At 41.2% G+C, this 24,759-nt stretch overlaps 1 protein-coding gene across 4 annotated transcripts in view; it reads right to left on the bottom strand.

Moving 5' to 3' along the window:
* ENOX2 (ecto-NOX disulfide-thiol exchanger 2) overlaps positions 1-23,021 on the bottom strand; it is a 236,421-nt gene extending 213,400 nt beyond the window's left edge. For 2 of the 4 annotated variants that reach the window (XM_054695559.1, XM_037511936.2), the window contains exon 1: positions 22,979-23,021. Coding sequence is in view for 1 of the 4 variants with exons in the window: in XM_054695558.1 (XP_054551533.1) it covers positions 9,578-9,599 (22 nt within the window). In the remaining 3 variants the exon portion in view is untranslated. Of the gene's footprint in view, positions 1-9,577; positions 9,808-19,560; positions 19,582-22,978 lie in introns of those variants that run through there. The other 2 variants (XM_054695560.1, XM_054695558.1) reach the window with 2 other exon arrangements.
* Between the last annotated feature and the right edge of the window lie 1,738 nt (positions 23,022-24,759).

Genomic DNA, 24,759 nt, shown 5'->3' with positions numbered 1-24,759 from the left:
TCGATTGTACTTTTCCATTTCAAGCATCTCAATTCCAGAGAATGGAAATTTGAGCACAGCCTTATTACCAATTAAAAAGGGATTCTCACTACTTTGCTCGAAAAAGTTATTTGTCTATATCCATGTCAGTTACTCAAAACCATATTGCCTTTTTAAATGACATTTCACATTGCACACTTTTTTTTTAATTTAAATAATAAATTTTATTTTTATATTCCCCCATACAATTGCAAACCCCCCATTCTGACCCCAATCCCTCCCCTCCCACCCCCCACCCCCCAAAAAGTGTCTCTGGTTCATAGTTTTTTGTTGATTTTGATTTTCACTTTCTTATATTCATTTTCCTGGTCCCTTATTTAAGTTTTCTAGATTCCTGCTATGAGTGAGACCATCCGGTATTTTTCTTTTTCTTTTTGGCTTATTTCGCTGAGCATGATCCCTTCCAACGCCATCCATGTTGCTGTAAATTGCATGTGTTTATCTTTTTTGAATGCTGAGTAATATTCCATGGTATATATGTACCACATCTTCTTGATCCATTCATCTATTTTGGGGCATTTGGGCTGTTTCCAAAGCTTAGCTATTGTAAATAGTGCTGCTATAAACATAGGGGTGACATTGCACACTTTTAATATAGTTTATTATTTGCTCTTATCAGCAGACTTATAAAAGCATGAAAAAAATTTACTTTCAATGATCATCTATGTATGTATGTGTGTGTGTATATATATAGTGTAAAAGATCTTTAATATAATTAGTGGCAAAGGGGAGGAATAATTCCTAATAATTCCCCCCCAAAAAAACCCAACCTAGTTACATATTTGGAACCAAGAAAAATGTAAGATCTCACCCAAAAAAAACTTTTGAGACTAGTTTGACTTACTTGAAAATTATTGTCATATTTATTAAATATGGATTGTCACAATTATTTTATATTTTGGATGCTCCTTTCACTAATTTAGGTGAATCCATATTGTCAACTTCTACTGAATAAGCTGGACATATTTTCATGGCTCAGCATAACATGTTAGGGTTGTAGTTGTTTCTGCCCCACCTCCAAACTAAAGGGCAGTGTTTGGAAAAATGTCAACCATATTTAGCAACAGGCATTGGCAGTCTAGGGTAAGGGAATGGGAGAGGCAGAGTCAAGTATATAAAGAATCTAAAGAAGGCTTTCTTTACAACGTCTTCATCTTTCAGCTTTAACTGGCCACCTCCCAGTTCCTGTGTGGTAGACACAGAACACAGGGAGTACCTGCTATATGTTCTCTTACTTTACACTGATCTGGGATTTGGGCGAAGGAACACTCTAATACTGAGAATTTTGTGTGTCTGTCTCTGTCTCTCACACGCACATATATACACACACAGAGACAGAAAAACCACCATTCCTAAGATAGACATAAGTAAAAAGCAACAGAAGTGCAGGTTTTGAGGTGTGGATTCAGCTGCAGAGTTAGTGGTATATATATAGTCTTGGGTAAGAAGGACAATCAGAATTTATTCAGAGGTTTAATGAGAATTCAATGAAATAACTTATGTAAAACTCCTAAAAGAGTCCTAGAATATATAATTGTTGCTGGTTGGAATTATGAAGGGTTCTGATCAGAGTAAACTTTTTCATCGAAAGTAGAAATGTCTAGGTTCCTAAACAAACTAAAACTGTCACTCAAGATATACCTTGTGGGGAGGGAAAGGTGAGGGGTTAAATTTTTCCTTTAACTCTAAATGGGTTTTATCTTCAAGCATTTCTCAAACCTTGAGCTGCAGTACTTTTTCTTTAGTCCTCAAAACAAAAGAACCTATTTGCAGAGTGCTCCAGGGTGGCCCTCAGTGGCACTTAAACACACCAGTTTTGAACTTCTCCAGGCAGTTCAGTGAGGCCAACACAACAATAGATTCTGGGAGTGAGTTTGAATGATACAAAAAAGGGGGGGGAGTCTTGGGACCACTAAAAACAAAAAGCAAGTCAAGGAAGTGAGGAGTGTGAAAGGCTTGAAGGGAATTGCAGGATGTGCTAAAATGTTTAGCAAATGAAAAAAGTACAAAGAAGTGGGATTTGTCAACAGACGGTAGTCAAGAAGGCATGATTATTACATTTAGTTTCTACAGACATCAATACTCCGGCACATTCTTCTACATATGTGATTCCCAATATCATAAATTATGACACTAGGTTCTTTTTAGGAATCCACAAGGTAAAATTAATACACATGATGAACTCTATACAATAAGACAGAATGCCTAGACTTGTGTATCTTTATGTCTCTACAAACCATTTCTGATTCAATTTTTTCCAAAGTGTCAAGGCTATTTTAAACAATGAAATTATCATGAAAGGGGTACACTACTGGTTCAAGGAAGATTTAAAAAAAAAAAAGAGAGAGATGGAAGCTGAAAAGTAGTGAGTAATGTGTGGCTATGGGGCTGATCAATATGAAATAGTATAAAGGGTATATGAGAGCTAAAATGTATAAAAACGTCTATAACCTAAACATTGGAGCTAGGAGCTCTTCCTTCTCATTAACTCAACTGTCTCATCCCTTGCTTGGAAATCAAGGCTTAACAACCAGCCCTCAATAGCAAACCAATATGATTAGAAAAATAGCACTGATGAAAAATGCAGAGTGTAGATCTCATTTAAAATGTAATTGAAATCATAATTTGCTAAACCACTTCTGAGGATAACTGACTTTAGGCCATTTTTAAAAATGTAAACTGTTTTTTAAGAAAAAATGCAATGCCCTATATGTTAGAGGAGACAACATTCCTGTTTGATTCCCCACTGGTGCAATGATCACTGTGAGTTGCCAGGCTTTCTGAGCTGCACATCCAACATTGCACCTAATAGCCAAATGGAACTATTTAAATCTCAACTTAAACTTAAATAAAATGCATAATTCAGCTCCTCAGTTGCAGAAGCCACAATTCAGTGCTCAATAACTGTGGCTAGTGGTGACTGTGTTGGACAATGAAGACAGAGAATATTTTATAATCACAGAAAGTTTTTTATTGAACTGCACTGAGCAAGACAACAGGCCAAAATTTTTGAAATCAGACCAAAAAATTCAAACCTTTTAATGATAGTTTTTCCACACTGTAATTAATATTCATACCTATAGAGAATATAGATTAGGACAACATTTTATTTTTTACTTTGGACAGTAGTTCTCAAAAGTCAGTTGTACAGAAGAATCATCTGGGCAGTTTGCTCAATGCAGAACACTTAGACAGTGATTCAGTAGGCCTGATGGGGGATCCTGAAATCTGCATTTTAAACATATATCCTAGGTAATTCCAGATGGGCAGTCCCTACAACATGTTTTCAGAAACACACTGAATATGCATTGTAAAATATCCAATAATAAGCTTACACATACTCTTTTTCTTGTATGAATAAACATATTAATATGTATACATGGACAAGCCCTTGTGATTCAACAAAAATGTTCCACCAACTCTCCTGCATTGCTGGTGGGAGTGCAAACTGGTCCAACCACTATGGAAAGCTGTCTGGAGGTTCCTAAGTCTACTAACAATGGAGCTGCCATATGACTTGGCAATTCCACTCCTAGGGATCTACCCAGGGGACACAGAAACATTGATTCAAAGAACACCTGTACACCTGTTTGTTGCAGCACTGTTTTCAGTGCGTGGAGCCTGGAAACAACCAAATGCCCAAAAATAGATGACTGGATCAAGAAGATGTGGCATATATACACAATGGAATATTATTCAGCAATCAAGAGGGATGAACTCATGGCATTTGCAGCGACATGGATGGAACTGGAAGGAATTGTGCTCAGTGAAAATGTCAGAAGGAGCAGGAAAGGTGTCGGATGATTTCACTTATGGTGGGAATGTGGGGAAGCCAAATAAGACATCAGTGTAAAAAAATAACAGTACAAAACACAACAAAGCAAGGACAGACAATTATAGGTCAGGGACCTGCTGCGGGGGCGGAGTGGGAAGAGGGATCAGAGGGAGGAAGGAGGAGCACAGGGGACTAAAGTGATGGTGCACGGGTGCACTGGTGAAGGAAACTCTATGGGGACTACATCTGAGGTGGTGGGGAGAAGCAAATATTGTTTAAAAATGAACAATGATGTAAAAAATAAAAAATATATAAAAAATAAATAAAATCAACTAAACCTTTAAAAAAAAAAGTGTTCCACCAAGGCAAAAGAAGGAAGAAAAAAAATCAAGACAGCTGCACTAGGAAAGAAAATCTTTAGCAGAATATTCCAGAATATCTGTGCAGAGCAGAATCCATCTATCCATTCATCTTCTGAAAATCTCATGTTTGAGAACAGCTCTGAACCTTGAGCTAGAAGGAGAGGAGAAAAAGTCTTTGGTGGTACAGTTTCTAAAGACCTGTATATTGCATGGAAGTGCAAGAATATGCAAGACACTAGGCTATGTGCTAAGAGTAAAATAAGGTTTTTGTTTCAAGGAACTCAGTTTAGTAGGGGAAGACAGACCAAAAATAAGTACTTTAGTACAACTGCAGGCATCATTTGAGCCGAAGCACACATGTAGAGAAGCTCTAGGGCTGTCAGAGATGTGGAAGAATGGCCACTGAAAATGTAGATAACAGCATAAGGAAAAAGCACAAGAGCCTGAAAATTTTGGAGTGTACCTGGTGACCCAGAAGAGGTCTAGAGTGGCTGGAGAACAGGATTCAGAGTGGGTTGTGCAGTGAGAGACAAGGGGGTTAAGGCTTTCCGGGTGCCTGGGACACTGCTATGGGTGGCCCCAAATGACTGTTTGGAATAAAACCAAAATCCTTTGGCAGGTTTCTGAGTAGGATAGTGGTATGACAAGATCTGCATTTAGGAATAACACTAACAGCTAGGTACAAAGTGGAGTGAGGACAGAGGATGCAGGGAAGGTGGGCTGTGATTTGGCTGCATGGAGGAAAAACTGCACTATGGCTGTCAATGTTTGTTCTTGCAAAAAGCTGAGAATTGAGAGAGAAGCAACAGAATATGAAAGATTTTTTTGAAAGTTGAAAAATCTGAAGACAGAACATGAATAGTGGCAGTGTTCAGAAGCAGCTAGAGATGCAGTGATGCACCAGGACTCTGGCAATAGACAGTATCAGCACTGAGGGTTAGAAAGAAAGTAGAATTTTTCATAGTCTGGTGAACAGGCAGCTCTTCTCTGTCAATGTGTTTGGAAGGCATAGACGATGGGATGCCTGCTCTGGGCAGCACATGGCTGGGTAAATAGCTTCTTTAGTGAAGTGCTCTTAAAGATATATAACATACTGCAGAGAGCTAACAAGCATGGGTTCTGGAAAGAGGCTTCCTGTAATCAAATTCTGATTCTGCAAGATAGTAACTGTGTCACTTGGTAGGCAGGTTACTTAAACTCTATGCCTTGGTTTTCCTATCCTTAAAATGGAAACACCACATACTTCATCAGAGTGCTGTAAAGATACATATAAGGTTTTTGGAACATAGTCTAGCACATAGTAAACGCTCCACAAATGTTAGCTATTCTTGTCACCGTGCATATGTATCAGGGAGGGACACAAGCTTATCGTGCTGTGTCCAATAGCCCTTTGAAGCATCGGTGCTATAGCTTAAGGAAGGCGATCGCTGAAGTCTCCCAGTCCTTGGCACATCAGCAGTAAACTATCCTGCAGAGACAGCATATCTTAACTATTATTCATAATGAATATCTTAAGTCTGGTTTGGAAAAAGGCAGATATGAGTAAGCTTTTAATTGGTAAATATTCTCAGTGATCCCCTTCAGTAAGCTAGTGTCAGTCTGTACGAGCACACCACCGTCTGGTATATATAAGCTCTTATACCCCCATCCATAAGAGTGGCTTTCTCTCCCCTAAAATACAGTCAGAGGTACACTGAAGGGCAAACCCCTCAGATAACCAACTTAGCTCTCTGAACAACCAGAACCTAGAACTCTATTCCCTCTCAAATTTGGAAGACCTCAAACAACACAGAAGAAAAATGAGTATAATGCATAATCAGATGAAAAGATTTTTTTTCACCAATCAGAAAGTGTCAATTTCTTTAAAAGTCCCCAATAAATTCATTTCATTTTTTTAAATTTTTTTAAAGATTTATTTATTTATGCACACAAAAGCTGGGGGACAGGCCAGAGATGTGGGGGATGAGAGGATCCACCAGAGACAGAATGGGGAACAGAACAGGCAGATTGAAACACACTGCTGAGGGTAGCAGCAGGCGAGACAGGAGAGGTCTGCCTCACCATGTGGGTTTCTCCCTGGCTGGCTGGGATTGCTTCATAGTGCGCTGCTTAACCCCTTGCACCACCAGAGAGGCCCTCATTTTTTTTTTAAAGAGCACTTGTTCCAAGGACAAGGAGTAGAGTGAGAGACGTCAGGTAGACCTTCCAACTGCACAGAAAATTTGCCACATGAAACCTAGTTCAATATGGAGCTTCCAATCACATACCTCCAAACCAGGAACTAGTTTTCCTAGTTCTCCTCCCTTTAACCATCACCCATTCTCCCAAGTTCCTTCCTATATATTTTAAAGTGTCAAATTTTATTTAAGTTTAAAGAATGACAAAAGGGCTTTATATCATTTTCCTTTCCTTTTTGCTGGGAGGAAATAATATAAGGATAGTTGTACTTTAAGACATCTGACAGTATAAAGATATCATCCTAGTAAGGATAAATTCTAATTACATGGTATCTGAGACAATATAGTCGTTACCATCTTGCTAAAGTCTCATAAACAGGTCATAACAACACTTGCCCTATCTCTGGCTCATTTTCCTGAGAACATTCTCCATTATTCACTGTCAAATGCTGAAGAGATGTCTATGGAGTGAGAATCCAGTCATTTCCTCAGTACAAGGGATAGAGTCTAATAAATTGAGATCTAAGAATGACTGCTTCAAGAATGTTTCCTGAAGAGATTTTGAAGGATATTGTACCAGAGAGGCAGTTTGAGCTACCCAAGTATGAGCTACTATCTGGGTTCATCTGCTGACATGATAAAGGAGCTTTAAACAATATTCCCTTTTTCAATGGGACAGAAAATGTTGTGTTTTTTTTTTTTCATTTAAACTAACAAATTTAAAATGAAGAAAGCTGGTCTACTTTAGATACATGTAAATATACATAGCAGATAGATAGAGAGAAGGTGTGAAAGTGAGCTAGCTGCATATTTTTTTTTTCTGTTGCTCTGGATAAAATACTCAAATTTTAAAAAAAATACAGCACTTCGCATTCATGGCCAGTATGATTTAAAACACACCTACTTTTATGAAAACAATCAGATAAGTAAGCGGAGCAGACTATTAAAAACAAATTAGTCTGTTTTAGAAGGAAAATATTCCACATTAACATTTTTGACTGGACAACATTTTACTTCCCAATAACGTCACAAGGCTCTACCTTCATTGACAGTGGTGTGTAAATCAATCAAAACACATTAATGTCTCTCATAGAATTAATCTGGAAGGCACTCATACTAAATGTTGGGTCAAAATCATTTGGAAAAAAAAAATCCCTAAAGTTCTATCAAATAATGCCTTTTTTTTTTTTTTTTTTTAGTAAATGAATCTAATATTCTTGACTTGTAGCTTAAGTCATCTTTACCTAGGATCCATCAATTTCAAGGCAGTCTGGTATAAGGGGAGGAAAACAGACTCTTCCATCGGATTATCTAACCTTGAATTTGGGTTCTGCCACTTGTTAGATCTAAGACCTCAGATCAGTTACTTAGCCTGAGTCTCAGTTTTCTTACCTATGAAATGGATGTCATAAAGCCATTGACCTCACACAGGGCTGTTATGAGGATAAACTGACCAAGCATATGTTAAATGACCATGCAAACATCTTATATCACATCCACTATGAGTCAATAACCAACAACTATATTGCAATTATAAGTTATTTTTAATAAAGTAAAAAAATGTAAGAATTAAACATTTATTCACTTTAGCATATAAATAGAAGCCAACTAGTTAGATTTAACATTATTCTAGGAGTCACCCTGGCATAGAGAGATGGCAAGGAGATAATGCCACTATTTTTTTAACAATACAGTATTATTAGCATAGACAAGTTCTTCCCAGATATAGTAATTCTAGTAGCATAACAAAGCCCAACATTTTTCACTGCTGGAAATTTAAACCAGTTACACAAGTCCATGAGAATCGTCCATTTATTGAACAAAGCAAAATTTTCCATGGAAATGTGTCTATCTACTTTTGCAGCAGAGGAAATGAGACATTCTCTGGTTTTTAGCCCAAAGAGAAAAAACTCAACAATTTCCCACATTAAAATGTACAGAGACAGCTCATCTAGAGTCAAGCATGCATTGAAGTATGGAGAAAACCTCCAACTAGCACAACTCCCCACTACTTAGTGAAACAAACCAGCCACTACCCAAGAAGAAACTGAAGCCATAAATTCAAATAAATGGGCTGCAGGGAGACTACACAAACCTGCTGTTGCTTTAATTGCAGACAATTCAATTCAGCAGCTGTTGGTCCAGGCACTAAGGTTCACTGTATGCTCTTCAGCGTAACCTTGAAATACTGTCACTCACTCACTTCTCCACATCATCTGCATGCTGTCCAATTAATGAGGAGTGAAATCAACTGTCAAACCATGCATCAAAACAGAACATGATCTTTTAGCTCTGAAGCACAATATTTTAAGGGCAATAAAGCAAGAATGGAGGTGAAGGTCCTTGACAATAAATGATATTCAAACTTATCAAAACATGGGGTTTGTTCAAGCTGAGCTTCTGTTCTGTTCAGCAAGAAAGTGAAACTTTCCCAAGGTTTTTCATTTGGAACAATCCCGCCTGTCTAGCTACTACATAAGAAGTCTTTTAAACAACATTCACCAATATTTGATCAGCCTTCCAGTGCTTAATTATTATGGACCATTATGTTTCTGAAAGCTTAAGAGAATACTTAAGGACGACTTGTGGCTCAATGGTATTCTATATTACAGATGACTTGAAGCAGGCATGTGTAGTCTTGCTGTTTCCAGCATTCATTTTTTCTACCAGGAGAATAAACAAACAACAACAATATATAATTTTCATCAATCTGAGTTAAATAATAAAACAGAAACAAATTTACCCAGCAACGTGTTCTGCAATGCTTCCTATCTGAAGTTTCCTTATTCCTTACTTAACATCCCAATTCTAGACAACCAATTAACAAACACAAGAGTTAATAAACTCTAGAGAAGCACAACATACTCAGCGTTCAAAAATTGCTTTTTGCTTCCAAAGCACTGTGTCTTCTGTGCAAACACTCTAGGCTATATTGCATACTACCAGTTGCAGACATAGGACTTGAGAAATTCAATACAAGAATACAGCAGAGAAGCGTGCACAATTAAGGGATCGGAACTACGAATTTCACAGAAAGCCCAGATTTTACACAGCAATTTGCCACAAACATTATAGCTAGGAGCAAGCATGTTTTATGCAGCTATTTTCTTTAGCTCATCAGAAACCTATATGTCCTTCAGTACATTTGAAACTAGAGGCAAAACAAGAGAGGAATGCACTTTGAAACAAAAGAGAAATTTCAGATAAAATAAAGCATACTGTACCTGTATATTGTACCAGGAACATCGTGACACTCTTCAGGGAACTGTTTCACGTTGTATCCTATCGTAAGTTATTCTCCCTTTACCCTCTTCTCCACAAAAAGAAAAGCCAAAGCACCCCAAACGCCCACTACACACTACCCCTAGCCCACCACCCCATTGAAAGGGGAAAGAAAGCAGCCACAATTCAGCTCAGATCCGATGCTTCTGTTTAGCTCAGCTCCAGCCGAGCAACTGAGCTCTAGCAACGGAGCAGAGGGAGGTGGATTCTGATGCCAGTAGTACTTCCATCCACTTCACTTACACAAAAGCAGGCAGTGGAAAATCCAGGAGCCTTGAAGACAAGGGCTGGGACTGGCTTTTATGAATTGCTATTACTGCATGTGTCACCATCCATCTCCAATGACGGACACTTACAGCCTGAATTGGGAGTGGAGGGGGTGGGGTGGAGGAGGTTGGAGAGCAGGTGGAGAAGCAATTAGCAGTATGTTCATCGGAGAATTCGTTCGGGATTTCATACATCAGTGCCTAAAGAAACAGCATGCAGTTGACAAATCAGAACTTTACGATTTGCATGCCTTAGAAGAAATCTTAGCTCGCAGCCCAAAACCAAATAATGCTTTTCCACTGTTAGACAGCATGGAAAGTCACCCCTCTGCTTTCTCTTTCCTTCAGCTCCCCTTGTTTCTAAGAAATCAACATTCAGGATGAATATTTGCTAATTTTCCCCAAAGAATTGTATTTAAAAGGCTGGAAGCAAAGGCAGTATAAAGAAATTAAATTCTATTGAACATGACATCTTTTAACAAAAAGGCAAGAAGCTAATTATTTTGAGCCAACTTTTCATCCCTAGTCCCATTCCCCAGGTGCAGCTTTCACACCTATAATCAGTGGTTCACACAACTTTTATGCATATGTTTAACACAGAAAAACAATCTATGTCTACCTAAAAATAGTTCAATTAAAGTCAAGGTGAAAACCTAAATGCTTCATGCAAAACTCACGCCATAGGTGACCTGAAGGAGGCACTTTACCTGTAAGTGCTTTAGTTTCACTCGCCTGCTAAATTGAAGCATCATTTCTAGACTGATTCCATAATTAATTATAAGTAGGAACAAAAAGGAGAGTCTCTTAGGAAGGAAACGTGACAATCGAAAGAGAACCGGTGCTGGGCATCAGGCAAGCAGAGTTCAGGCTCCAATTGTACAACAGCTTTGCTGTGTGACCCTAGGCGAGTCACTTCACCACTCTGAGCCTAAGTACCCTTACATACCAACTGCTCATAATAGCACTCATCCCGACTGTTTCACATTGCTGTGAAGAGCAAATGAGATAATAGATACGAAAATGCTTTTGAAAACTGTAAAGGGATATACAATTGTAAGGGATTACTTCAAGGTATAATAATACCTTGAAACAAATCTCACCTAAATGACTAAAGTGAGGCAGCTCTATCAGATAAGAAAAGCAAAATAACTAATATAATTCCATAAAAGCTTCGCCAATTCTCCCAAATTTAGAATTAATAGGAAGCACTGTTAGCTCTTAATATTCCACCAAGGGGACTTTTTTTAAGAAGAAAAAATTAAAAACCTGATATATAATATACTGAAAGTTTATTAAAGAGACCGCAGTCCTCTAAATTCTTCTTTCTTTCTTTCTGAGAAGTCAGCCCATTTGTTTTTTTTTTTTTTCTTTTTGGTATGTTCTAGTATTATGCCCCATCTAGAATGCAATCTACTGAGCAACGAACATCTCCTTTTGTTAAATCTTTCTATTAACCTGATATCCTCACTGCCCAGTGTGTGTGGGGGGATTCAGGTTAACTAGCTAAGTCTAAATCCACAAGGTAAAAATCCAAAGTCATGTTTTATGAGCCTCCAAGCTGCCTTGATACTATATATACAGTGACCAGCTGGCTTAAGCTGGGACACAATTTTAGCACATGAAGTCCTGGGGTGGCCACACCTGAGGCACTAAATGATCCAAGCAATGTTTGGGGACCTTTGGTTCAGCCAAATCCCACATGTCCTGATTTCCATCTGTATGGTGGTTACCCAAGTGTATGCCTGTCCACATGGGCCAAATCTGAGGCAGCCAAAAGAAAGGTGGGAGTTATAGCAGAAATATCAGATGTCAGCTCCCCTTGGCCCTCTCTAATGCCATCTGTGTCCCCAAACAAGTGCCCAGCCCACTTCCTGTAAGAAGAAAACTTTTCTAATGCCCCTGTGAATGCCATTGCCAACACTGAAAATGCCAGTAAAACATATATCCAAAATCTATGTTGAATCAATGGGGGAAATGGATAATATGAATCACAAAGAGGTGGTCAGTGGCTAGAAACAAGTGTGCTCATTAAAAGGGGACAGGGGAGGAGGGATGGGTAAGGAGCAGGAAAGGGGAAGAGGGACAAATGAATCTAAAGCGAGATTTGTTGTTGTTGTTTTTTTTTTCCTAATCAGAAACACACTTGCTGGAATCATCCAAAACTGCTTTGGTATATGGTCAAGAGCTTGAAAAGGCACCAACAGCCCTAGCACCAGAACTCCACTTTCTTTAGCCTGTGGGCAGCCAGGCAGGTGGGATACACTTCCCCAGGGTCCTCATCACTGCAACCCTCCTCCACAGCCTCTCCTGTGACTTTGCTGGCCACTGAAAAGGTGCCATCGCAATTTTAAGTTTAGCAAAGGGGACTTGCCTGAGATTTTAAAATCATACTAGTAAGAAAGAAACAAAGGTTGCATTTCAGAATCAGGTTGTTCTGCCTTTGGGTGTTGCATCTGAACTCCTCCTTATTGAAGCTTGAAATTCATATTCCTCAAGTTCCTCAGAAGGACATTCAAAGTAAAGGGACAAGTAGGGGAAGACAATTTTGTTGTTAGCTCTTTTCCCACAGTCAAAGGATGAGGATCATATCAACAACGTGACTGAAAGCATGTTCCAAAAGGCAATGAGGTGGGAGGCAGCAGGCTCACCCAAATTAACAAGAACGGCAATGAAAGCATCAAGCACCCCGATAAAAACAAACACATAAACATACACATGCAAAAAAAACCCGTTGTAATGTTTCCATTACCCATAATTCAAGCTCCACACTGTCAGCACTAACGGTCTCCTTAATCTACCCGAATCGCCAAATCTGAGTGATCTTTTCAAATGAATTCCCATCATTAACCACCTTGGGTACTTCGTATGCCAAAAACAAAGATCTCAGTGGGTGATTTCAAAGAACCAAGAACTTGAACCAAACCATTCGCCTACATGTGGAGAAAAATACACTACATTGCTAAACTCCAAAGAAAATAGAAATTTTAACAGTTTGAAAGCAGCAACAACCAGTGAATTGATTTGAACCACAACAAATATTTGATTGTTTTCTAAATCAATTATTTTTGTGTTGGTAAAGCATTGGTTAAGAGTGTGCTGACAGTCTAATCAGTTCAAGCTTCTGCAAAGAACACATATGAAGACTTGGTTTCAGAACGAACATTGGGTAAGGAATTGGGAGAAGTGATGTTTTCACTGCTTCACCTTGGTCAAGTCACTTGTACTCACTTAGACTCAGTTCATTTGCCTTGAAATGGCTGCGTGGAGATGACTAGTGTGCCAGGTCTGCTAGTCTATGACAATTACAACATTTAGTCTAGTGACTAAATAGATGATGTCACAATTTGGCCCTAATCTCCAGGAAGCAGAAAGATGTACCATCCAGCCTCTCCTAAAGGTTCATGTTTCTTATTTTGAAATATGCTTTACATAAAAGTTGGACATCTGTCCTTGCTCAGCCTTGGGAATTCGCTTTTCAGAACATTTCTTTTCAAAAAATGTTTCAGGAGCAGTTTGTTTTCCCAAGTGGAAGCTACAGAAAAGTTCCCAAGGGGAAGAAGACAGGAAAGTGACCTAGAATAGCTGAGCACCTTGAGCATTCCAGATGTATCGCGATACTTTAATTTTCACAACACAGGGTCACTATTATTATTTTTGTTTTATAGGCAATGAAACCGAGCCCAACTGCACTTTAACTTGCTTGTTGTCACTCAAATGGTAAAGTGATAGGACTGGGATTTTGAACTCAAGTAATCTCAGTTCATACCATATCAACACTCTAATGATTAAAATCTCAATGACTTCTGATTCAGTTGGGCTGCTTAGTGAATAAATCGCTCACTATGTCAAAGGAGTGAAAGTAGACTTTCTTGCATTTATACTGAGTTGACAACTAAGGAACATTTCAGGGCCTCCGTGGTGGCGCAGGGGGTTGAGCACCGCACTATGAAGCAATCCGCAGCCTCTGCAACACGAGTTCAATCCCTGGCTGGCACAGGGAGCAACCCACATGGCGCAGCAGACCTCTCCTGTCTCGCCCGCTGCTCCCCTCAGCAGTGTATTTAGGTCAGTCTGCCTGTTCTGCTCCCCACTCTGTCTCTGGTGAATCCTCTCACCACCACCACCCCCCATCTCTGGCCTGTACCCCAGTTCTTATATGCATAAATAAATCTTAAAAAAAAAAAGAAACATTTCATCTGACAATGTGGCAAAATGGTTACAACCACTGGATTCTGGGGTCAGACAAACTTGTTTCTTGAATTCTGCCTTATGGACAGGTACTTACCCAGTCTGATTCTCAAATTTTCTTATGTAGTAAGTGGGGACAGAAGTAGAGAAAGTGTCAGTGATGTAATTTCAGGTAGCACAGTGCCTGGCACAAAGTAATTAATAAATGCAGTTTAGAGCTACCCTTGTATTCATACGCCACAGAACAAGAAAGGAAAGGTCATAAAGAAAAAAGGAATTTATTGACCTCATGTGTTCTTTGGCCTATATATCAAACATACAGTTTAAAAGAGGTTTTCAGTGGCCCTCCTATACTCTCCCAAACTAAGCTGTCTTTTAGATTAGCATATTCATGAAGCAACATGAATATATCAATTGGTTGTGCCTAAGTACTAGCAAGAAGACTCATCATGTGCTCTGCTGAGCAGCAATCGTCCCTAGTTTTCTGAAACCTATCCTTCTAGAGAGGGTTGGAAAGCAGCAGATAGAAGTGCTGCTGGAAGGACCAGGTGGACTAAGACAAGCTTTTCCCAATTCTCCAAGCCCCGGTTTCTCTCTCCCATTCACTTGTGACCATCATCTTCTCATCACCCCTCCTCACTGAGTTTATTCTAGTTTTACTGTGATTCTTTCCTTGGTTCTAGCTCTGTCTCTGCTCATCAGCATCAAGCGGTATTTATAGTATGTGTGCCCTGCACTGCTTTAGGTGAAGCAGAGGGGCACTGGAAAGTTAATCAGAGAGACATGTGTTCCCTGACCACAGATCTAAGATACCCAGGTATGCCAGAGCTTTGGCAACACAGTAAATGCAGGTATAATTGGATGATCTGATTGATTTCAGAGTACAAAATAGTTTGTTCATCTAGGTAATGATATGCAGACTGAAGAATTTAGAATTGTATAGGTATCTGCAACATAAAATGATGGATGAACAGCTGGATAAGTGATAAAGCAAGTAGAATAAAAGGTTAATTATAATAGATATATGGATGTCCACTGTATAATTCTTTTTACTTTACTTTTAATTTAAAAAATTAAAAATTTAATTTTTTTCATCATAAAAGGTTAGGAAAAACTGAGTGAGGTAAGGGGTATGGCTTTTTCAACTCAAATGTTTCAGAACCAAAGAAACACATTTATAAAGAGAAGCAGAAATAGGGCACAATGTTAAAATTCTGGTCAGCGTGTGTGCACGGTACATGAGCCCCTATATGACCGTTGCAATGTTTCTACATTTAAAACTATTTCAAACTAAAAAGTTAAAAGATGGTTTGCTGACCACTGATCCCTTTCACCTACTGTCCTGGCGGTCGCTTTTAGTGGAGAGGATATTACGTCAGTAGAATGAGGGAATAATAATCAACCCATCCCTACATCTGGGGCACCAATTACACACAAGACTCATGGTAGGCATTGTGGGGGATTCCAGGAGGTAAAAATAAAAAGCGTAGTCCCTTCCCTGAGAGGCCTCACAGTGTTGGTGAGGGAATGACAAAGCAGAGTCTGAAAGGACAACTGGCAGGAGCAGAGAAGTTCTGTAAGAGAGAAGTACGAAAATTGGAAAGGCAGGTTGGAGCCAGACTGCAGAAAAGTACTGAATGCCAGACTGGAGTGTTTGGACTTGATCCTATGGATAATGGAAAGCCATTTGCAATACCGAGCCAGGGAAAGAACACCCTCTAAAACCGACTGGCTGGACAGACAGTACAATTTGTTTGGGCCCAGGTACCTTCAACATGCATTCGCTTTATATTCATCTACTTCTAGCTCTTATATCTACTTCCTATATCTGGATATGGCCTTTAAGGACAGCTACCTCCTGTCATCTCTTCAGCCTCTGTTCCTTTCCCTGCCCAACCCTCAAGGGGAGCTCACTGACAGCAGTCACCTCAGTCCTGCTCACTCAGTAAGCAATAAATAAGCCTCATGTAGTTTTGGAGACTATGCTGCCATGCTTTGAAACTGATTTTCTTCATCATACTCAAGTCCCAATACTGCTGGGATCACTGACTTGAGTTGCAAAGAAAAAATACTCAGCTAAGCAACATGTGAAGGAGCACAGCAAGGTATATCCTGCGTGCACTAAGAAAGAGTTGTTCAAAGTGATCTTTGCGTATTGAAAGAAAACCCAGTAGAGGGCCTCCCCAGTGGTGCAGCGGTTGAGCGCTGGGTTGCGAAGCTGCCCGCAGCCTCTGCAGCACCGGTTCCATCCCTGGCCGCCAGGAGAGGGTCCCACATGGCGCACAGACCTCTCCTGCCGCCCGCTGCTCCCCTCAGCAGTGTATTTCTTCGTCAGTCTGCCTATTCTGCTCTCCGCTGTGTCTCTGGTGAAGTCTCTCACCCTCCTGCGCTTCTGACTGTACCCAGTGCTTGTATAAATAAATAAATCTTAAAAAAAAAAAAAAGAAAACCCAGTAGTGAGGGCACTGCTGAACAGTGTCACGTGATCTCAGAGACTGTGGAATTAAATGGACTTTCTCAGTCTCCAGATTTTCCCCCATAAAGCCCATCCCCCAATCCAATCATTTTTCTTCCCCATTTACAAGCCTATGCTGGTCACCCCTGCCAATAGGATAAAGACCAGCCTCCTTACCAAGTAGACTTCCTTCACCAAATGGCCACAGGATACCTTTCCAGATTCTTATCCCTACCCCTCTCCCATATTCCCACTGGTTACACACAATGTCTTACTGGTTTCTGAAATATGCATTTTCAGACACAGTGGCTTCACATCTGTCAGTGATCCCTCTGCTGGAATCCTCTTTGGCCACCTAGATGGTAGGCAATGCCCACTCACCCTTTGTGATCCAACAGTTGCAGTTAAGACTCAGGTGTGTAAGTTGCTCACACCCAGCAATGAGTCATAGCGATTCACTCCATTGTGTTCCCAGGGCACCTCCATCTTTGAACATTTTTTCCCACTGAAATATAATTATTGGTTTGAGTGTCTGTCTCTGTCCCCTATTTAGCTGTGAGCTCCTTAAGGGCAGGCAGGAACCACTCTGAACTCATCACTGTACCTCTAGTATCTGTACTGGGTCTGGTCCTAAACATGTACTTGCACATCTATTGAATAAATGAGCTTGAACATCAAGGGTCCCTTAAATCAAACTCAGTGTCACTTGAAAGGTGAAAATTAGAATATTATGTGGCCAAAGTAATCCTAGTGAAGTGTTTCTGAGGACCTGAATGAAAAAAAAAATGGCAGGAGGACATATTATGGGGTCTTACTGGGGGACAGTTTCTACCCCAGGAAGCTCTCACTGGCAGTTGTTGCTGGCTAAAAAGAAGAGCAGCTGGAGCGAATGAGGAGGGCCCTTACTGGGGATTTCCCCACGGTTATCTGGGAAGCGATGTTGTTTATATAACATTCTCCACACAGTGTTTCCACTCTGCTGAATGACAGCCAAACTTTCATGTGTGCTGTGCCCACAGATGCATTTGGATCTGCCTTGCTAATGGGTAGTCACTGAAAGTTCTCCAGTTCTTATTCGCACCTACCATTGTGATGCAAGAGGGACAACAATTTGTGGGTTGGGGACCATGGAAAAACAGAGCCAAAAGGGGTAAGGGTGGAGTTAATAACAACTATCTTTTTTTCACTGCAACTCCCATTCTACATTGTTTTATACTATACATCAGTAAAGGTGGCAGGGGACAAAGACTTCTGCAAAACTTCACACTCTGTAGGCAAAAAAAAAGAGGAAGCAACCCTGTGGCCTGGAATATAAATCTTTAGACATACGATCAGTCGCCACTTCTGGAAAGTAAATGTTTGGGTTGTTTTAAACAAACAGAAAAGCAATTAGCTATTTCTGTAGACTGAACTGAGGTGTATGCTGAATTAAAAACTGAATGTTTTGATCTTCAAAAATGTCAAACAGGTAAACACTTCACTTCTTTTGTACATATAAATCTAAGCGCCAAGCCTAGCTTGAGGAAGATTTAAGAGACATAAAATTTGTCTGAGGTGTCTGCCAAATCTCTGCAGCAGAGACAGAAACCCTGGAAAAGCTGACATAGTCATAATTCTCACAACATCACCAGCAGGCTTGTGCAGGGCTGGATGCACAGAAAGTCACTGTCCCTTCTCTCAAATTGTTTGTAAACAGAGAAGTAGACCATTTGCTGGTAGCTCTTTTTTGCCTATCCATCCCACAGAGGAAAGAGACAGAAATAAAAAAAGAAGAAATCCCTGCTGGCACATATCCCAATTTTCAACTGGATAAATTTTACTCAATCTCTCAATCTCTCTCTCTCTCTCTCTCTCTTTCTCTCTCTCTCTTTCATTCTTTAACTTACTTGATCATGGAATAGGAGACCAACTCTTTTTCCTGCAGTTTTTAAAAACGACAATTTCTTATGAGGTAACATCATTTTATTCAGATGATTCATGCTAAGGACTTAATGTGCTTTAAAGAGCATCCATTTTTGCACAATGGGTGTTATTTGCAATGAAAATGAAGGAAAGACCGCGTGCAGTATCCTGAATAGCAATACAAACACTGACACATTTTTGTAGAGAAAATCAGATATACCATATCCACCTGATTGTATGTCGTTATGGTAATCCACTACATATGTCTGAGATCACTTAACAATGCAAGAATGTAGTGCATGCATGGACTGCCTTCTGTAAACAGGATTAACAGTTGAATTCAACCAAGGTCTTCCCTGGGGACAGATTGCTGGAAAATACATCTACATGACATTTAAAAAAATAAATTAACCAATGACATTGGTTCCCTTGAGACACATTGTTTCTCGCACATTCAATTCTATCACGGTTTTCCGGAGCTCTCTGCCGACATTCCCATCCCAAAAGACATAGAATTTCAAAACAGAAAGAAAAATAGAGCAATTGGAGCTATTCCGTCTCTCCTGCATGAAAAGTGTTATGTACACAAAGGGAAGATTTCGGTACATTAGCACAATGTGAACTGTGACATGGTGAGAACATGTCAGTCTGGACTGTTCTTGTTCTGCCGTGGTCACATATAACTTGTCCAAGCCAATGATCAAAATCTATACACATACTGACAAGGACTGGCAGAGGCTGCAGGAAAATGAAGAGAGCTGTGTTATGACAGGAGAGCTGATTTTTCTCTTTTAAAACAGGTTCTTTACCATGATTATGGCCTTTCACTTTTATTATTTTAATTAATTTCCCTCCTCTATAAACTACTGCATATATTTAATATTTTTACTGTGAGGATTAAATGAAATGTGGGCGGACTGCCTCCGCACACAATAGTTAGCCCATACAATCCACATGACATTTTGGCTACCATTAACTAAACACCTATTATGTGCTAGACACTGGCCTAAGACCCAAAGAAAAAGTAAATACTAAGTGGAGAAAATGATGCTAAAGAAACACGGAGGTGATTTTCAAAGGTGTTATAAGTCAGTTTATTAAGTTTGGATTTTACCTTTAGGACAATGGACAGTCTTGGAACTATTTCATACAGGGTTTCAGATGGCTTCAAAACTGCAATTTAGAAAAATCATCCTGTCAGCACTGGGAAGAATGGACTGGAAGGGAGGCAGGCTGCAGGCAGCAGTAATTCCAGCTAGAAGTCATGTGTTTGCTGGGGGGTGGTGGGTGGCTAGGGGATGGTGTTCCCCAAACTGAGGCAATGGTAATAGGGGTGGAAACAGGGAAAACATTTTTAATAACCTTTTTAAACTTAACAGATGTTTTATTATAGGTTAGAAAATAAAAATAAGAAGTTAAAAATTGAACTCATGTGTAGTCTTAACTTCTAGCAAACCTCTATCAACATTTTTGTATGTTTTACATTATAGGATTCCTCACACACACAAACACCCCCCGCCACCATGTGTGTGCATGTGTATTGAAACTGGAATCTGACAACTTTATAACCTGAATTTCCTCTTAATATATCACAAACAACCTTCTACATCATTAAATAGTCTCTGGTTACATCAATTTACTTAATAATCCATCCTATAGATGTAGCCACAATTGATTTAATTCAAACCTCTAGTACCGGACACTTAAAATGTTTTCTTTTTCCTTTTCGTCTTGCTATTAAAAACAGTTCTGGGATTATTTATAATACACATCCTGGGTGCTAAATGGTTGGAAACATCATGTTTGTTTTCTCAGCAGAAAGCCCTAGAAGTTGGAGTGGTAGGTTGAAGACTATCTTCCGTGGAAGATTTTTGACACGTTGACAAACTGCTCTCCAGAAGGGCGGTATCAAATTACCGTCCCACTAGCAGTGCCCATGAGTAGGAGACACATTTGAGAGCGACTTCAAGGATGGACTCAATTGGACGTAGTGACAGGAGGGATGGCTCCCTGGCAGAGAATCAGGGCAACGTGAACTCTGCCAAGAGGAGCAAAGCAATGGCAGGCTGAAGAAACAGGTAGCAGGGCACATACATGACGTGAAAGTGAAAGGTAAGGTAACCACAGGAGAGTGGGGAGAAATAAACTCTAGTGAGGTTACACACCCAGGTTACCTTGCTGCTTTCTTCAGCAAATGTGGCAAACAGCTCATGGTTTTGTAGCATTTGGCGCTGTGTAGTAGCCAGTCATGTTCATGCAAATACGCTGATATTCATTTTTTTAATCCAATAACCATTTGTTAGGTTTCGACTATGTGTCAAGGGCTGTTCTGGATTATTATGGGTATAGAGATGAATGAGTCCTCACCCTGCCCACCAGGAGCTCACAGGCTAGGGCAAAGGCAGACTGACACATCCAGACTGATACATGACTGTGGTCCAGGCCAGGAGAGAGGTAAGAGCAGGGCCTGAAGAAGCCAGGAGCCTAACATCGATTCGTGTGTGTGTGTGTGTGTGTGTGTGTGTGTGTGTGTGTGTAGTGGTGTTGCCATTTGAGCTGCGTCTTAAGGAGCAATAATTCCTCAGATGGGTCACAGTTCATACTTATATTCCTTTCTAGCACCTAAATTTTGGTGCCACTGATCTCAAGTAGACACTCAGGAAGGCAGTGAGGATGCTTGTGTGCGATCCAAACCCACTCTTGACAACAGTCCCACCTGTTACCTTAATACATATATGTACCCAGCCTCTTTGGGTATGGATATGCTCATCTTAGACTATAAAGTATAATAGGCAAGTGGCACACAGACTTCTAAATAATTCTGATGCCACTGACTAACACTCTTCACATCTTACCAACTCCTGCTACGTCTACCTCCTAAATGTCTCTCAAATGTGTGCATCTCTCATGTATTGCTCCCTCGGGTCTTGCCCATCTCTCTGAGGATCGTGTACCCATCTCCTAACTGGTCATGCCTCCCTCCAATGCCTCTGAAAGTGCAAAGCTGATGATGACAATGGCTGTGTATTACCTACAACACTGTTTCCCAGTTTCAGTCATTTGAGTACTGACAATGTTACCATAGCCACACACGTGTGACTGTCATTTACTTAACAGTTATCTTTAAATTAACTTAAAGCTGGTTGACTTTCTATGTAAGCCATATCCTAAGGAACCCTAGGCTTCAGGATATAGTTTTCTCTTTTATTGGGCTCATTATACTGTAGAATTACTGAAACGTAGATGTTTGTGGGAGTACAACATCACCACCACTGGCAGCGGCCCTACATTTGGAAAATCACTGACCTATGGGAGCACATCCAAACTCCTCAGCACTCAATCAAGGCTTTTCACACATCAGCCCCAAGCTGTCTTTCCAGGCTCTTTTACCATTAAATCTTTTTCCCAATCTGCATCCCGGCCATGCTAGATTCCTCAGTAGTGAGTGGATGTGCCTGGCTTGTGTAGTTACATCTTCCACGGAAGGCGCCCTCTGTCTGCATTGCCTCCCTCCCACTGTCTTTTCCTGGCAAGCTATTTATCCTTAAAAACCTATCTTTCATGTCACATCCTCACAGAGCCTCCTCCCCGACTCTCTGACAGTACGTACTCCCTCCTGGATCCTCCCATTGCACCTTGTGCCCGTCTCTGTTATGCTATACACTGTATTATTGCAGAATGATGGGCATCTCTCTCCCCAACTTGACTCAGGAAGAGCTCATACCTCCTCCTCTGTTGTATCCCCAATACTTCACGTTGGCAAAGGTCATGAAGGACAAGGAGTGACCTAGAAGGACACTTAAAAGCTAAAATAAAATAAAAGCTAGAGGACTGCCCAAACCCAAATAACTTAAAGATTTGACATATTTTATAAAGAGAAACATCTAATTCAGAAAGAGCTACGCTGACTCCTGTTCCAGCAGACACAGGTAGCTATGACTGCAATAGAGTTAAGCTACTTTGGTTTGGGAGCTAGTACACTGCAGACACATACTGACACAGACACTAAAACTGCATCATTTGGATTTCTGCCAGGATGGTGAACTACATCTCACAATGACCTCTACTTGGAAAGACACACATGGAAAGACAAGAACAACAGTGAAGAGTGGGACCAGCAAAGTAAGAGGGACTCTGTCTGGCATCAGGAATGTACACACCCAACTCCAAATGAATTCCTTGGATTCGATATGACTTTAGGTAGGTTGTTTAACTTCCCTGGCTTTCAAATTCCTTTTCTAGAAAAATGAGAATAATGGTACCTACTTTGTAAGACTCTTAAGATAATGCAACAAAGTGCTTATGATAGTGCCTGGAACATTATATGGGTTCAATAAATGGCCAGCATTGTTGGTGCCCAATAAAATGACAATTCAGACACTATGATGCACAAGGACAGCACCTGCATTCCTTAAGAAAATAAATTTATATCACCAGGCTTTAAAATGGACAACTCCAGAATGTAGCTAAGAATAGCCACAAACAAAACAGTCTATAGGACAATTTTTTTCTTGGGTTTAAATTAGACACACCTGGAACATACCACCACACTTCTGTGTTCTCCAAGAATTGATCTCAAATCAGGTTCCCCTAGGATAAAAAAACAAAAATCACCCAATCTTAATTTTTTGTCTTTAATTTTATTTGATACAGAATACTATCCAAACTAGGTGGCTGTTTCAAAGAGTCCTATTATGACCCCAAGCTTTACAACGCCCTTGCCTGAACCTGCCCTCTGCCACCAGTCGCTTAAGTGCTCCCGCTACCATCTACCCTTCTCAAATTGCAAGCCCGGTTTCAGGAAGGATTTTCTCCTTCCTCTTTACCCATTCCAAATCCCCGTTAGTACTCTGAGCCCAAATTGAAATTCACCTCCTCCACAAAGCCCACCGGGAGGGTATGGAAGACAGATGAGAGTTTCCAGGCTCCGGACTTCCAGGATTAGACTTGACCTTCCCTACATCACCCCAGTCCCCTTCCAGGAAATCCTCAGTACTTTTTGCACGTGTTTGTATGTAATAACAAAATAATTAATACAGTCTGTTTCGCACAGTCTACTTTATTCTGCAGTCGGTGTGCCCCCTACATGGTTGTCAACATTAGTGCTATCAGTCTTTGCTGGCAAGCGCTCGGTATTTAAAAGAGGTGTGACTTGCTTTTTACTCTCACCAGAACTGTGCACGGAACCTTAAACATCTATTTCTCAAAAGCGAGAAAACCTTCCCTCTGCTGCTCCCCATCCCTTCTGGAAACTGAAGGGAAACCCTGGCTAGAGGAGCCAACACAGTTGGCGACGATCTTTCAGCTCAGCATCGAGAAGGGCCGAGGAGGGCGGAAAGCAAAAAAGTAATAAAAAGTCACTCTGGGTGTGGCAGGAGATTCCCACGCCCTCAGAAGAAAAGGGGAGAGAGTGCACTGGGAGGATTGTGTGCCCAAACCTGAATCGCAAATTGAGGGAAGAAGATAGACATCACCCCACTCCTTCTAGCTGTCAGGAGAGTCCAGACGTCCCCTGGGGAAGACCCTGGGCCAGCACCCTAACTGCTAACCGCGGTGGAGCCACCGGCGGGGGCGGGAATGGGGGGCGGCTGGGAGGCACGGAGAGAAAAGAGCGCGCTCCCAGGAGCGCCGCTGCCCACCCGACGGGCGGCCCCGAACCCCGCCCAACGGGAGCGGAGCTGGGCGGGGCCAGCGCAGCGGCCCGCGGCCCGGAAGCACCCTCCTCCCGAGGCCCCCTCGGTCCCACGGTCCCCGGCCCCTCGGGCTCTCCGCCTCGCTGACCTCCAGCTCGCGGCTGCCGGAGCGCTACTCCTTATACGGCCACGGAGACCCGGCCCTCGCGGCTCCCACGCCGCCCGGCGTCCGCCGAACCCGCGGCGGCGCGCCAGTCCGCGGAGGCCCGCGTTGGCCCCGGCTGGACTCTCACCCGCTCCGCGCTCGCTGCCGCGGATCCTATTGGTTCCCGGTCACCGGCGGCTGCGGCCCAATCCCTTGTCCTCATGGGAAATGTAGTTCGAGGTCGCTGGAGGCTGGTCTTCCTGAGGGGTTGCAACTTTGGCATTGGCGGAGACACGCGAGTGAAAACCGAGCATGGTGGGAAATGGAGTTGAGACACTGACTTCTATATACCCACAATTCCTCCCTCCCCCGCGCGCACTTCTTCCGACGATCCCCAGGGCTCAGAAGTAGTAGGGCATTCTGGGAGTTTTAGTTCGGTGCGCGCTGTCTTGCACAACCGCGCTTGTCAGGACATGGGGTTTTGCAGATGAAAGATCTAATTGTATTTTACTATTACCATTTTGGCACAAACACT

The sequence above is a fragment of the Talpa occidentalis genome, unplaced genomic scaffold (assembly GCF_014898055.3).
Source record: "Talpa occidentalis isolate TD23 unplaced genomic scaffold, MPIMG_talOcc4v2.1 talOcc4.15, whole genome shotgun sequence".
NCBI classification, from domain to species: Eukaryota; Metazoa; Chordata; class Mammalia; order Eulipotyphla; family Talpidae; genus Talpa; species Talpa occidentalis.
This window is presented reverse-complemented; position numbering and strand designations above follow the sequence as displayed.